This window comes from Trichosurus vulpecula, chromosome 7 (genome assembly GCF_011100635.1).
Source record: "Trichosurus vulpecula isolate mTriVul1 chromosome 7, mTriVul1.pri, whole genome shotgun sequence".
NCBI lineage: Eukaryota > Metazoa > Chordata > Mammalia > Diprotodontia > Phalangeridae > Trichosurus > Trichosurus vulpecula.
Genome location: NC_050579.1, coordinates 57,336,833 through 57,353,186, shown reverse-complemented (window position 1 = coordinate 57,353,186; position 16,354 = coordinate 57,336,833). Strand labels below are relative to the sequence as shown.

The following is a 16,354-nucleotide window of genomic DNA, read 5'->3' as shown; positions in this document are numbered from 1 at the left end:
CTAACTGCCTGACTTTGAGCAAATCACCTAACCTCTCTGACCCTCAGTTTCCTCATCTGTAAGGGATAATAATACTTTCACCAGATACCTCACAGGTTGATGTGAAGAAACCACTTTTTAACCCAAAGACCCCAGCTTCTGGGATAAGAACTCACTATTTGACAAAAATTGCTGGGAAAACAGGAAAATAGTATGGCAGAAAGTAGGCATAGACCAGCATCTCACACCCTATACTAAGATAAGGTCAAAATGGGTACATGATTTAGACATAAAGGGTGAAACCATAAGCAAATTAGGAAAGCAAGGAATAGTTTATCTGTCAGATCTATGGAGAAGGGAAGAGTTTATGACCAAAAAAAAAAATAGAGAACATTGTGAAATGCAAGATGGATAATTTTGATTATGTTAAATTAAAAAGGTTTTGCACAAACAAAATCAATGCGACCAAAATTAGAAGGAAAGCAGAAAGCTGGGAAGTTAATTTTACAGCTAGTGTTTCTGCTAAAGGCCTCATTTGTAAAGTATATATAGAGAACTGAGTCAAATTTATAAGAATACAAGTCATTCCCCCAATGATAAATGTTCAAAGGATATGACCAGGCAGTTTTCAAATGTAGAAATTAAAGCTATCTATACTCATGAAAAAATGCTCTAAATCATTATTAATTAGAGAAACATAAAACAACTCTGAGGTATCACCTCACACCTATTAGATTGGCTAACATGACAAACAAGGAAAATTACAAATTTGTAGAAGATGTGGGGAAAATTGGAATACTAATGCATTGTTGGTGGAGTTGTGAACTGATCCAGCCATTCTGGAGAGCAATTTGGAACTATGCCCAAAGGGCCATAAAACTGTGCATACCCTTTGATCCAGTAATACCGTATCCCAAAGAGATCACAAAAAAGGGGGAAAGGACCCATATCACACATTCAAAAATATTTATAGCAGTTCTTTTTGTGGTGGCAAAGAACTGGAAATTGAGGGGATGCCCATCAGTTGAGGAATGGCTAAACAAGTTGTAGTATGTGAATGTAATGGAATACTGTTGTTCCATAAGAAATAATGAGCAGTATGATTTCAGAAAAACCTGGAAGGACTTACATGAACTGATGCTGAGTGAAGTGAGCAGAACCAAGAGAATATTTACGCAGTAACAGCAACACTTTGCAATGATCAGCTATAATAGACTTGGCTCTTCTCAGCAATACAAGGATCTAAGACAATTCCAAGGGATTCATGATGGAAAATGCTATCCACATCCAGAGAAAGAATTATGGAGTCTGAATGCAGATTGAAGCATACTGTTTTCTCTTTTTTTGTTTGTTCCTGCAGTTTTTCCCTTTTGTTCTGATTCTTCTTTTACTGCATGACTAATGTGAAAATATGTTTAATATGATCATACATGTATAACCTATATCAGATTGTTTGCCATCTTAGAAATGGAGAAGGGAAGGAGAAAAAGTTTGTAACTCAAAATCTTATAAAAATGAATGTTGAAAAAACTATCATTACATAAAATACTATTAAGTGGTGGGAGAGAAATGATTTCTAAGCTTTGAAGAGCAATGTAAATTGAGTAATTATTATCATATAAACTGATTATCTGGCCTTTCAGGGGGGATTGGAGTCAGAAGACTTAGATTGAATCCACTCTGCAATGTACTGTGACGACCCATATGACCTTGGCCAACCTAGTTCACCTTTCTGGCCTGCCATTTCTTCATATCCCTAAAATGATATGCTTAGGCTAGATGACTGCTCTCCAAGGTACCATCCAGTTTTAACTTATACGATCCTGTGCCTTCACTATTCTTCAGGGTGGCCCTAAAGTCTTCAGAGTATTAAGTCTTAAAACTGCACTAAGACTTTGAGGACACCCTGGATTGATCAAGGTGACCAGAAATCTTTATTAACCAGGTATTTATAGTACAGTGATAATTAATGCTTATAATGCTGACCCTCAGTGCAAGATCTAGAAGTGCCCTCTGAATCATTAGAAAAAAAATTTAATTACATTCAATTTCTATTTCCTATTAGATGTATTTTAGTTATTTTGAAAAGTCGTACTCTGTGGTAACTCTGCATCAGAATACTGAATTGATCATCTCATCCCCCAATTACAAAGAGAGTTGTCAATATGCTTTCATTTCCTGTTCTAATTAAGATGTGTGGTGGTATTTTTTCCAGCTGGAATTTGAAAAGTCTCAAGTGAAAAAATTTGAAAAGGAGCAAAAGAAGCTCTCTAGCCAGTTGGAGGAAGAGAGGTCCCGCCACAAACAGCTTTCTTCCATGCTGGTGATGGAGTGCAAGAAAGCCACCAGCAAGGCCGCAGAGGAGGGCCAAAAAGCCGGGGAGCTGAGCCTGAGACTGGAGAAAGAGAAGAGCCGCGTGAGCAAGCTGGAGGAAGAGCTGGCTGCAGAGCGGAAGCGGGGCCTGCAGACGGAGGCCCAGGTGGAGAAGCAGCTGTCAGAGTTTGACATCGAGAGGGAGCAGCTGAGGGCTAAGCTGAAGCGGGAGGAAAGCCGCACCAAGACTCTCAAGGAGGAAATGGAGAGTTTGAGGAAGACCGTGAGGGACCTGGAGGCTGCTCAGCCAAGCAGCAGTGCTGGTGAGCACACAAGGACGCCTGGGACCATGTCCAGAGGCACCACCACCGACTCCCCTTGGCTGGTGTCCGTGTTTTGCCAAACTGAGAACCTTCAAGCAGAAAGAACCCATGGGAGTAGCACAAGCAAAGTAACAGCTGTTGGGTCACCGGGACCTTCCCCATCCACACACTCATCATATGCAAAAACCAATGGCCATTGTGACATGGAAATGCAAACCAACAGGGATTTGTTACCAAGCAGTGGGACAGAAAGTCTGATGCCACCAAGGGAGAAATCTGCTGGGTCCACCCAAGATAATATGATAGAGAATGGTGGGTCTCCTGTAGGGACAGAGCCTCCCACTCCCCTAGCCACTCACCTCCCCTCCACAGGGAGCTCTCTGTCTCCAAATAGCACTGCTGCCTCCTCTTTGACCTCCTCCCCTTGTTCTTCACCAGTCCTAAGTAAACGCTTAGTGGGGTCAGCAGCCAACAGCCCCGGCTACCAGTCATCCTACCAAGTGGGTATCAACCAACGGTTTCATGCAGCTCGACACAAATTCCAGGCCCAAGCTGATCAGGACCAACAGACCAGTGGCCTGCAGAGCCCACCCTCTAGAGATCTGTCACCCACCCTTGTGGACAACTCTGCTGCCAAGCAGCTGGCCCGAAACACAGTCACTCAAGTGCTCTCCAGGTTCACCAGCCAACAAGGGCCCATTAAGCCCGTTTCTCCCAACAGCTCTCCCTTTGGCACAGACTATCGCAATCTGGCCAATACCACCAGCCCAAGAAGTGACACCAGCCATTCACCCACTCCAGGGAAAGGCTCCAGCCCTCTGAGCCCCCTGTCTCCTGGCATCAAATCACCTACCATCCCCAGAGCTGAAAGAGGGAACCCTCCACCCATCCCTCCCAAAAAGCCTGGCCTTACCCCAGCGCCATCCCCTACCACTCCACTAACCAGAACCCCTTCACAGGCCACCTCTTTAGGCACCACGGATGATCTTTCCAGTAGCTGCTCTGCCAATGCTGTTGTAGCCAATGGCAAAGATATCGAGATACTCCTGCCTACCAGCAGCTAGTCTCTAGGAGACTCTACATTTGACATTCCATTGCATTTTGTCCAAGAGCTTAAAGACAGACCATTGGGTCAAATTGTGTTATTTATTTTGATAGTGGTGGAAATTTTCTTTGATACATTTTAGTGTATTTTCACTTTTTTGTATTTTTTTAAAGTAGAAACTGGGTAGTTTGGGTTTTATGTCTCAAATCTTTGTACTGAAGCTGGAAAAGGCACCTCCAAGATGTCTCCAGGCTGAACAATCACCATCATGTCGTGATGGAGAAGAGCTTTTTTCAGACCAGGTGGCAACTTGTTCTCTATTCTGGGATGGGAAACATTCACTTTCCATTATGCAGAAATGATTCATGCAGATTTTTATTCCAGATGAACATGTATAAAAAGTGCCTGAAATAAGATTGCCTGCCATATGACTGTGGCTCTGTGGCAAAATACATGAAAAGGGGTCATGTCCCGACAGAAAATGAGACCTTCCAGGACTCCAGAATGTTCCAGATCAACACTGCTTTTAAGCCTTTTAGAGTATTCTTAATACAAACTGTTCTGAAACAAGGCTGCATTAGTAAAACAGAAACCTTTTCCAGGTAAGGATGAACACAAGCTGAGAGAGCTTTAACAAGCCCCTGCCACACCCTCCTGAGCAGTAAGTGGTCGAGATGCTCAGTTTTTGGTGACTTTTAAGTAACTCCCCGCATCAATTTTTGGATGAAATGAAATTGCTAAAGGTCAAATCCCTTCCCCTCTCCATCCCCCCCCAAAAGTTTTTTGAGCATCTACTGTCGTGTGTAGAACTGCTGAGTCCAAAATCTTATTATTACTTGAAAAGGAAAATTGTTAACCATTCTGCATAAATGTCTTGTGACAGAATGATGGGATCTTATTTACTATGTAATCAAAAAGCAATAACTTAAGAGTTACTCATTTTGTAATGTTTTAAATCCAAATTACACAGGTTATACCTAATGGTCACATGTGCTATCCCAGCCTGCCAATATATGGTGACTGTTACTTGGGAACCAAATTAACATTTGCCTAGATAGACACATATCATATATCAGTATAGATACACATCCATGTACATGTTAACATACACACACCTACCACATGCATATAGAATATAAATTTTAGTGTGATTATATTCTCGGAGTTTCCAGTATTGCATAAAGAAAAAGTAGAAATGCACATTAAGATTACCTACCAAAGTAGCCAGCTTGCTCTCAATTGTGCTGCTGGGCCCCATTTAGGCACTGGGAGGAATGGTCTCTGCAGGGCAGTGGGTAGAGTTGCTCCCTCGCTCTTTGAATTTCAGAACTGAATCCAAATCCCTTATCATCCTGAGGAATGTTCCTGAAAGAAGGATAAGGTAATCTGGCTTTTCTCATTTTAGCAACTCATCTCTCAGTAGGATTTCTTTCCCATTTCCCAGATGGCATATTGGAGATACAGATATATGATATAGACATTTCAAGGGAGGGTGAAGGCAGATGATTTCTTAACTTTGCATAAACTTGTCATGGCGGTCTAATCCTCCAAAAAGTGTAGGATCAATCTTCTTATTGAGGTCAGGACTGCTCTTAACTTAGCCCAGACAGATGAATGTTTTGTTTTTCATAAATGGCTGCAGAGAATGGGAGTCCTAGCATGCCTCCCTGGGGGCACCATTTTAGTATTTAACAGCACTTGTGAAAATCTTTCAGATGTGTAACTTTCAGTTCCTCCCAGCAATTTTAAATCTGTTCCCTCTTTATCTGGCATCAGTTCATGGGGAAAGCAAACCACTGAATAGAAATCTCTCTGTAAATCAGTTAGCTTTTTCTTAATTGGTACATAAATTCACAGGGCTCATGTTTTGATCTAGTGGTGGTCCATGTGCCACCAGGAGAAAAACAGCAATGCTACTAACTAGTGCCCCAGGATAGCTACTCTATGATAAATTGGGGGGAGGGGGTCTCAGATTGTCCAAAGCTACTACTGTGCGCTGAATTTCATCCTCATACTGGGCACAAATTAACAAAGTCTATGATAAATGGCTAAACTTTCTCAACTAGAGAGGGGGTCTGCAGCTCTTAATACATTACCTCTCTTTAAATGGTAATCTTAAAAGTTGCATTGTGCTCTTTCTTTATGGCATAGATATATAGAGAGATATATACTATAATGAAGTTTATTTCTTAGGAAATGCACTGAATAATGTATTTCTTCTACAGTGTAATATGGGGTGGGGAAATGCAAAAGAAAATGTGTATTTTTGCAAGTAGCCTATCTTCTGAGACAAATAAGCACAAATATTGCAATGGATCCAACTAATCCAGTTAGGTTTTATAGGTATAGTATTTAAGTTTTGCTGTAGATTGTGTGTTGATAAGTTTAAAAAAAAAGTATGATTCACATGTTGGTAAATATAATCAAGTTGTTGCAAAGCTTTGTCACTGGTTATGAAGTCCAGACACTTAACAGTAGCATTAATTGTCCATTAACACATGTAAAGCCAAATGTTTCATGGGGAATTCTTCATTTTTTTTATAGCAGAGACAACATTAAAACATGTTAAATCATATTGCCAAGAAAACTTATCTTGTACTAAATGAAAAACGTTGTGCAACAAGGTGTATTTTTTTAGGGTAGAGGGGAGGGGAGGGAGGGAAAGCGAAGAACTTTAGAGAGAGCACTCATTTCTAGCTTTAAAAAAGAACTTTAACCGGGGTGTGTGCACACATGGGCACACTCACGTTATAAGAGAACTACAAAGTACTTTAATGCCAGGAAGAGTCAAGATGGCCATGAGATGCTTCATCGACAGCCAGACTTGAAAGAGGCCTTTAAAAATCCTCATTTCGCAGATAAGGAAGCAGCCCCAAAGTCCAGGCCACACCACTGGGTATTCCACAGAACCCCGGCCTCGAAGCCAGGTTCCCCAAGAAGTCCAGTGGCTTTTTGGTCCTGCTGCATCTTGTGGTCTGGCCTTTCTGGCTTCTCCTCAGACAAATGAGGGGCATGAGTCAGATGACCTCAAAGCTTCCTTCCAGGTCTAGGATCCGATGAAGAGCGCCTTTGACCTACAGGAAAGCAGACATTTATGTCTCCACGCCTTCCAGAGCCTTTGAGCCAGTTCACCCAGAGGATAACTCTATGGAGACACAGTTTCATATGGCAGCAGCAGTGGGTTTGCGTTCCTCATGACTCCAGCCTTCCTAGTTCCCATGTCTCTTCCCCCTTTCCCCCCCTCCCCAAATGTACTTTTGTAAAGAGTGCCTGGAATACTTAATCCTTTCAAGTTAAACAGAACTTCAAGTGTCTTTTGAAACCCTGGCTTGTAAACATGATCCTGTTTTCATAAAGATGAGTCAGTGGTGGATAATGAACATTGTTCCATGGGAGCAATTTTTAATTTAATTGCCATAAAACTAACAAGCAGAACTTGTAAGAGTATTATCCACCTGTTCTCATCAGCAATTCATGCATAGAGCTTTTTTAAAAAAATGAACATATGTATAAAAGCAATATGGCATGGTAGGGTATTAGACTTGCAGTCTGGAAGGCCCACGTTCAACTCCATGCTTTGATACCTGCTTTGTGACCGGGGCAAATAATCCAACGTCTCAGAGCTTCAGGCAAGCAAGAGTTGTCTACCAAGTCACAAACTGTTTACAACCTTCATTAATGCAAGGAATTCTCATGAAGTCATAGATCCTGGACCATTGAATTCTTCCTAAGTTATGGACTTAAAATTTTAACCTTCTCTCGCTCAATAACTTACTGTCTCCTTCAAATCCAGACAGCCATCATTTGAAGTCAAGGTGTAGTAGCACTAGCACACCTGCCCTTGGAAAGCATTGTTGGGAAAACCTGTCATATGCTTCTCCGATGCTTGAAGGATCTATCATTTGATCAGTGTGGGTACTTTTACCACGAGGGCACATCCCAAGCTTTAGGTTATTTCATGAATTGTGATGGCCATAAAAAAAAATTATTCCCTAGTGGCCAGCTATATATATTGAACAGCCTCTCTGACCCATAGGCTAGCCCATAGGCATCAAACTCATACCCAAAGCCTCTCCAACTCAGGTGGATCCGCCTGGACTTACAGTCAGGAGACGTAGGCTTCAGGAACCCAGGACCATCTCTATGCCATAATGAGGCACCAGAGTTTTAGTGTAGGTCTATAACACTAGATTTTTTTTTAATCCCCTACTCCTAGTAATCAAATCTATTTCCTAGACACTGAGAAATATTAGGAAGAGTAAAAATAGTCCCATTCCTCAATTAGCTAAGGACCTAAAGTGATATAAAGTCTAAATGCTCCACACAGTATTAAAAATGTCACAAGGCAGTACATGATCAATGACCAGTGAGTGGTACACAGTAACATAGAGGTTTAGAGGAAGCAGAAAGAGTGGGCAGAAAAGATTTCCCTGAGGAGATGGGCTCTGATCTTTCTTTTTAAACCATCCCTCATCCCTCTTCTCTGAGGGCATCTACACCGTTTCACTGTTGTGGATTTATAGTCTAGAATGCTTTTTTGTGCTCCTGTGGAACTGGACCAACTGTAACTAAAGAGTTCCATCAACAGAACCCTATTTTGAAGTGGCCCAGGGGTGCACAGCTAAATCACAGAATCCAAAGTGGAAGGACCCTCAGAGGGCAGGCTGAACAACCGTTACCCACAAGGTAACTCTACAAAATTCCCAGCAAGGACATAGCCCGTTTTTTGGCCTGATGATCTCTAGAAATGACAATGAACCAGCCAGTGTAAGGCCTTTGGAAATTCTTGGAGCAGGCATACTTCTGTTCTTAATACACCGAAAAATTACCCGGGAACAATCTAAAAGCATCCAAGAGGCAAACATCTAAGAAACTCGTCCTCAGACCGTTGTGTAGAACAAGACCCTCCTCACCAGGATCCTGTGATCCTACACACCTCACTCCCAGTTATCCACAGGTACCAAAAAGTTTGGAAATAATACTAGGACACTCCCCAATGATGTACTGTTGTGGGGGGGGGGGGAGTGTTAAAGTCACCTTGCTCATTCTGCCCAGCCCTTTTCCTTTCCCTACAGATAGATTAACAATTCTATTGTTTGCATTACTATTCAGTTTGAGAAGCTACAAGGAGGATTCAATTAAGGCAATCTACAGTGGAGCAAAACATTTTGCTCTGAAGAGCTACTCTGAAGTATTGATAAGATTTAGAAATAGAAGGGCCTTTAGAGGGCCCCAGATGCATCTTCCCCTCATTTTATAGATGAGGAAAGCAAGCATAGGGAGGTTGATTCACCCAGGGTCACACAGATGGTTAAGTGTCTGAGACAGGCTTTGAAAGTCTAGACCCCCTATCTATTATACCCCAGTCACTGGGGCCCAGTGCCTCATAGGGTAGCCAGCCCCATGTCCAGTGTGATTGGAGAAGCAGAGGGAAGGACCCCTTTGGAAAAAATGTCTTCTATCTGTCAAACCAGCTGAAATCCCAGTGTCAGAGAGTTATCCCTTTGTGTTAAATTAGACCTGCATTTTACTCTTAAAAGAGTGTGAGGAAAATATTTTGTTATCAATCTATCAACTACTTTTACCTGAGTATGAATTACCCTAAAACTCACTAGCTGAAAGCATAGAGTGCCAGGCCTGAAGTCAGGAAGACTTTTTTTCCTGAGTTCAAATCTGACCTCAGATATTTACTAGCTGTGTGACCCTGGGCAAGCCACTTAACCCTGCTTGCTCCTATCTATAAAATGAGGTAGAGAAGGAAATGGCAAACCACTCCAGTATCTTTGCCAAGAAAACCCCAAATGGGGTCATGAAGTCAGACACAACTGAAAAAAGATGAACAACAAACGTAGGGCATAATACATAATATATTGTTGTTTGTCCTTCATTCTTGAAGATGCCATGACTCGAAAGTGAATTGGATCTAAGTGAGGGAGGGATGTGCAAAGTCAACAGCCTCACTTTCTCCTCCAGAGCTATCTGGGTCCAATAGCAAGAGGTAGATCAGAATGACCAGAGATGTTCCTTGATGCAGTGGGAGACCTTGGCTTAAACAAGTTCTTAAGGTTTCATTTTGACTGCGGCAGCACCCATTAAGTGACTAATGCTACGTAAAGAATGGCCTTTTTTAACTTAGTCAAAAAAAAAATCAATCTGGGAGTGCAAGACCCTCGGGGTTTCCTGCCAAAACAGAAACAATTGCTATTTACATTCCCTGTGAGTGAATGGGGCCCAAACAATGACATAGTAGGGCTTGGCCTGGGACCAACATAATATGTAGTAATATAGTAAAGGAAGTTTATATCAGACAAAGTCTTTGGTCCCTTGGGAAACAGCAAATTGAATCTCTAGGAGCTGGGATTTCAAAGACAAGGACAGGAACATCCCTGCCCTCAAGCCGCTTACATTTTACAAGATTCAAGATAAACGTAAGTATGGTAATTTGAGGAAAGAAAAAAACATTGACAAACACCAGTAACTAATCCACATTTTATGCTAAGTATTAGAGGACCTTTAAAGGAGAGAAGACTAACCGGGTGGGTCCTTTCTGGAACACTGGGGCACTGGCCAAGGAGAGCATTACTGGGCAGGATGCTTCAGTGGGAGAAGGGGAGCACAAAATACGAGCCTTTTCTACAGGGTGTCCCTAAAGTCTGGACACATAGGAAAAATACGTATTTTTTAAAATATTTGGAATATTAACAGACCTTGCCCCCTTGACCTATTTTTCTGGGCTGTGCTAAAGGAGAAGATGTACTCAATGAAAATCACAGATGCAACACACTTGATTGAACGCAAAAAGAGTGAATATGCTAAAATTGACGGCAATGTGGAGCTATTGCATCAAATTCACGTGAATCTTCCAAAGCGCATCAACCTTTGCATCACAAATGATGGAAATCATATTGAAGATGTTAGTTGTTAATATTCCAATTAAATAAAATGTTGAAAATTTCATTCATTTCGTTTCTTGAAAGTATGCATTTTGCCTGTGTGTCCAGACTTTAGGAACACCCTGTACTTCCCTGCATTACCTGAGACCTAGCCTATTAGACTGAGGGCAGCCGTCACACCTCAAGGTGTAAGCCCTGCTAATGAGAGTCAGAGACACAAATAAGGGCCGATTTTGTCTGCGATTCTTCGAGGATAAGCAAGGAATGGGATCTTCCATTTGAAAACCATAAACTCTTTCACCTGGAAACGTTCTTATGACAGTGAAGCATGATGGAGGAGAGGGGTTCTGTGAGCATACAGCTCCACTTTGAGGGACCAGGTTATATCAGATTAGCCTAACACACTCAGCTCCTTTCTGGTCAGGGAGTTGTCCTAAGTCTAGCTGATTGATTCTCAGCTTCCCCTGACTGCACCTCCAGCCCCTCCTTCCCTCAGTAACCCACTTCCTTCCCAGGGTGTCTGGGATTTGATCTTAGACACCTAGACTGTCTCGCATTCCAGCTCTTGGCCCCTGCCTCTGCTCCTTGCCACAAAGATTCTGCCCATGTCCCTGGACTGGTTTGACCACTGCAGGGAGGAGGTTAGAAAAGTATTGTCTTCTAAGCTCTGGCCCAGTCTTTATGGGATTTGGAAAACCCTGGCTCACAAGGTGTATTCTACTCCCTGAGGGTGTGGAAGATGAAAGACAATGGAAAAACCAGTACTCTTCTCTCCTTTCCTGGCATTCTAGAATTTAGAGCTACACCTCCTCAGAGCACATATTCCCTCTCCACTGTCTCCAGCTTACACTTGGAGATCTCCAGTGGGCATCCCATTCTATTATGGGTCAGTCATTCCTTCTATTAAGCTGAAACCTACCTGTCCCCACCTACTCTACTGGTTTCTTCCTGGGCCCAGCAGAAAAAGCCTAAACCCTCTTCCATATGACAGCCTTTCGGAAATATGGAGAGAAAGTTAATATCCTTCCTCCCCTGATATTCCTGAATAAGTCTCTCCGCCCTTCAAACCCTAGAGTCAAGAGTTCAAATCTGGCCTCAGATAGTTACTAGCTATGTGACCCTGGGCAAGTCACCTAAGCGGTTGCCTCCTCCACGGCCCCCCCCCCCAAGAGGGTTGTGAGGAACCTTAGAAGTCATCAAGTCTAATACCCTCATTTTACAGATGAGAAAACTGAGGTCTAGTGAGGGTCAATGACTTACCCAGGTTCACACAGTAAGTAGCCAAGCCAAGATTTAAACTCAACTCTTCTGACTCCAAATCAAATCCTGAGTTTGGAATGAGAGGACCTGGATTTAAATTTTCATCACTAGCTGTGTGACCTCAGGTCATATTACTGCTCTGTGCCACAGTTTCCTTATCTGTAAAGAGGGGTTAACAATAGCTATAGTACTGATCTCTCAGGGTTGTGGCAAGGATTCAGTGAGATAATGTGTGTATTGGACTTTGAAAGCCATTTCTTTTTCTTTTGGTCAGTGTGGGGAAGTCCTAGCGCGGAAAAGCCCTCCACGGATACAAACAATTCATTTGTAAATTATAGCTTCAGAGACTTGTCTAGGATGTGAAAAGTTAAGGCTCCTGTGGTCACACAGTCAGTCTGTGTCAGAGGCAGGTCTCAACCCAAGTCTTCCCTTTACGCCCTACACTCTTTTCCTGTATCCTGCATGTCATCTATTGACATTACCCAAAAGCAAAGCCTTCCAGAACGGGTCTTGCCTCGGAACGTGTGCCCACCCTAAAGTTCTTATTGTTCCCATCCTCTCTCTCGATCCTCCTCCTGACTCCCCACCTCCCCCCACACACAGCGTTCACTTAGGATGGTGGGAAATCTACCAGCAAACAAACAGGCCTTTTCTTCATCCCCACAGTGTTTTCTCTCAAAGACAGAGGCTCAGTGAGACGCCTTGTAGCATCGAACACAAGGCTCCCATTGAGGGGTCATTTTACTTGTAGCCTCCCTCAGATCTTGACCTCCCTCTCTCTCTCTCTGATTCTGTTTGGTTCTCTTTCTCTGTGTCTCTCTCCCTCCATATCTCTCTCTCTCTCTCTCTCTCTCTCTCTCTCTCTCTCTCTCTCTCTCTGTATATGTCTATGTCTCTCTGTGTCTCCCTCTTGCTGTCTCTCTGTCTCTCTCTGTCTTTCTGTCTCTCTCTCTCTGAAAAACCATCTCCCTGCTCTTCCTGCCCCACCACCCAGTCCTGCTCTCTATGAATTCACCCTCGACACAGACGCTCAATGCAGATAGAGAATGCAGAAAGCAGAATAGACAAGCTAAATCATAAATTAATTTTTTCGTTCAGCAGATGCTGAGAATTGGATTTGTACAAAGCAGCCTGAAAGAGTGAAAAGCAAGATGGGTCTGAAGTCAAAGGACCTGGATTCGAATCCCAGTTCTACAGCTTATGGCCCATGTCACCTAAACCATCTGGGTCCAGTTTCCTCATCAGTAGGTTAGCGAAGCTTTACAGTTTGCCTACATTTGTCTCATTTTCCCCTCACAACAACCTTTGGAGACAACACCTCCCTGGCATTCTTCATTGCCGTATTACAGATAAGGAAACTGAGGCTCAAACAAGTCATGCCACAAGCACTTGGGAGAGGTAGGATTTGAACCCAAGTCTTCTTGGCGCACACTATCCACTGCGAGAGGATAGAATGGGGGGAAAATGGCCTAGAAGGTTTCTAGATGACCTTCTACATCTCTAAATCCAAAATCCTTTGAGAATGTACATGGTGCTGCGGGAAGTATCCAGGGAAGGTTGCAGGGGTAATGTAATTATAGAGTGTTAGGGAGACGCCTGGGGACTTCCCTGCAGACATGGACTGTGTGGTTGGGAAGAGAAGACAACCACCCATGGAAGAGCTGAGTCACCACAAAAGGCAGCCCGGGATTAGTCGCCGGAATGAGCGGCAGAGGGACCAGAAGGTGGGAACCAGGAGGACCCGGGATGAAATCCTGCCTCGGACACCAGCTTGTGCAGGGAACAAGCCTCGGTTTCCTCATCTGTAAAATAGGGTTTGCCATGTTGTTGTTCAGTTGGGTTCCACTCATCACCACTCTCCATTTGGGATTTCTTGGTGAAGTCACTGGGGTGGTTTGCCATCTCCTTCTCCAGCTCATTTTTCAGATGAGGAAATTGAGGCAAACAGGGTGAAGTGACTTGCCCAGGGTCACACAGCTAGTAAGTGTCTGAGGCTAGATTTGAACTCAGCTCTTCCTGACTCTAGGCCTGTCTCTCTAACCACTGTGCCACCCTCTAGCTGCCTTCAGGGTTTATAACAGCAGCGGCTACCCAACCGGGCTATTTGTGGGGATCCAATGAGTAATATGTTTCTGCAAACCTTAAAGTGTTATGGAAATGCTAGTCATTCTTATGCCCACCTTCCTGTTAAGAAAGTGATTTGGAAACCCTGAATGTGTTGAATGAATGAATGTTATCATTGTTAATTGTTTTAAGAATTCAGGACAAGAAGCAGTGAGCTTCCAGGAATAGGGAAGTGATCATCCCATTGCCCTTCACCCTCTTCAGACTTTATCCAGAAAATTATGTGAGTTCTCGGAAGCTTAGCAGGACTAGTCATACACCGAAGAATGACCACAGGAAGGAGGCCAGAGATGGGGGTTGTCATAGAAAACTTGGTGGAAGGAACCAGAAATGATTACTCCAGAAAAGGGAAAACCGAAGGGGACGACATGGTCCACGTGTTCGTACGTTGGAAGGTTGTCATATGGAAGAAGGTTCAGCTGGCCCTGGTTGGGAAGAAGCAGGAGCAGCAGGTGGAGGTTGCAGAAGTCAATGGAAGCTCTATGTCTGCCAAAGCCTCCTAACTGTTGAAGCCAGCCAGACTTGGAAAAGGTATAGAGCTTTCACCTTGGGAATCTTATAATAGGGATTCCTTTGGTCTGTGGGGAGTCTATGTGAGCACTGAGACCCCTCCCCACTCTGCAGTTCTGTGATTTGGAGTCTGAGATTGATGTGGGTGGGATCAAGGAAAGCTTCCTGGGGATGAGGAGAGGAGGCAGGATGGTGAGAAGGGAAAGGGTATTAGCATGGAAGCCACAAACTCTGTTTTCTTTTTCTTTTTTTGGGGGGGGGGGTGAGGGAGTGCAATTTGGGTTAAATGACTAGTAAGTTGTCTGTGCTAAGATTTGAACTCAGGTCCTCCTGACTCCAGGTTGTTCTCTATCCACTGTGCCTCCTAGCTGCCCCAAGAAACCTGTTTTCTAGGCCTAGTGCTTCCACTAAGGAGCTGGGTTAACTTGATGGGGTTATAAAATCTCTCCTCTCTGTTTGTCTGTGTCTCTTTCTCTCCGTCTGTGTCTCTTTCTCTCTGTCTGTCTCTCTGTGTCTCTCTGTCTCTCTGTCCTGTCTCTTCTCTCTGTCCCTGTCTCTGTCCCTCTGTCCCTGTTTCTCTCTGTCTCTGTCTCTCTGTCCCTGTCTCTCTCTCTGCCCCTGTCTCTGTCCCTCTGTCCCTGTGTCTCTCTGTCTCTGTCTGTCTCTCCCTCCCCTTCTCACTCTCTCTGTCTCTATCTCTGTGTGTGTGTGTCTCCCCCACCTCCCTTTCTCTCTCTCCTTTGAGCACAACAGTCTACCACATTGCATCTCTATCTCTGCCCTGTCTGTCCCCCATTTCTAGAATGCCCTCTCTCCTCACTGCCAGTTCTCAGAATCTCTCTCTTTCTTCAAGACAACACCTAGCACCACCTTCCATATGAAACCCTTCCTGATGCCCTAGCAGCTTGTTCCATTTCATTGACTGCATTCATCCTCTATAATTGTTCTGTACATGCATCTTTGTACTTCTTGCCTTTCCCATCAGACTATGAGCGCCAGAGGAGTAGGGGTTATTTCTTTCATTGCATTGTATCCCTAGCACAGTACCCAGCAGGTAGAATGCTTGTTAATTGATTGATCTATAAAATGAGAAAGCCCCATGAAATAATCACCCACTTTGGCAGATCTGGACTTGGGTGAGTGAGTGGCTGGAGAGGTCAGGAATTTTCTACATAGAGTGGGGGTAGGTATGTCTGTGGTTTCATTAGTGAGTAAAGAAGTCTGGTTGTGGAAAACTCCCTTGATAGTCTGTAATTTAGAAAGTTGCCTGGGGCACTGAGAGATTAAATGACTTGGCATTTAAAGAGCCACTTTGAGGTTTGCAAAGCACTTTACCTAGATTTTTGGGAGGATCTCATCTGATCCTCAAAATAACTCTGTGAGGTAGGTGCCATTATCATCATCCTCCTTTTATGGCTGTGGAAACCGACGCAGACAGAAGTTCTAACTTGCCAAGGGTCATACAGCTAGTAAGTGTCTGAGGCAGAATTTGAACTCAGGTCTTGCTGACTCCCAAATCCGGGGGCCTATGCACTGTGCCACGTGGCTTATCCTGACTTTCCCTCTGTCCACTGGACCACACTGTGTCCCAACACCGGAGTTCCTAGAATTCCTGTTGGGAATGTTATACCAACCAGTAAGCATTTATTAAGTTCCTAGTATGCTCTAGGCACTGAGTTAAGTGTTTCAGATATAAAAACAAAAGTGAAATAGTCGCTCTTCTCCTAGGCATTACATTATAATGGAGGAGACAACATATACATGTACTGGTATACACAGGTCACTTAATTCCAGGCTAGTGAAAACACATGCAGTTTGGGGCTAAGAGATGGAATGCCTTATGAGAGTAATATCAAGGAAGCTAGAAGGAGGGGAAAGGGGAAGGAAGGGTAGAGAAAATTATTTCA

The 16,354-nt window shown here is 43.5% G+C and overlaps 1 protein-coding gene across 2 annotated transcripts in view; it reads left to right on the top strand.

Annotated features, from left to right (window-relative positions):
• Window positions 1-6,235, top strand: part of CTTNBP2NL (CTTNBP2 N-terminal like) — a 71,709-nt gene extending 65,474 nt beyond the window's left edge. For both annotated transcript variants that reach the window (XM_036767778.1, XM_036767779.1), the window contains exon 5: window positions 2,195-6,235. In XM_036767778.1, coding sequence (XP_036623673.1) covers window positions 2,195-3,679 — 1,485 coding nt within the window. In that variant the 3' untranslated portion in view covers window positions 3,680-6,235. The remainder of the gene's footprint in view (window positions 1-2,194) is intronic.
• The last annotated feature ends 10,119 nt before the right edge of the window (window positions 6,236-16,354 follow it).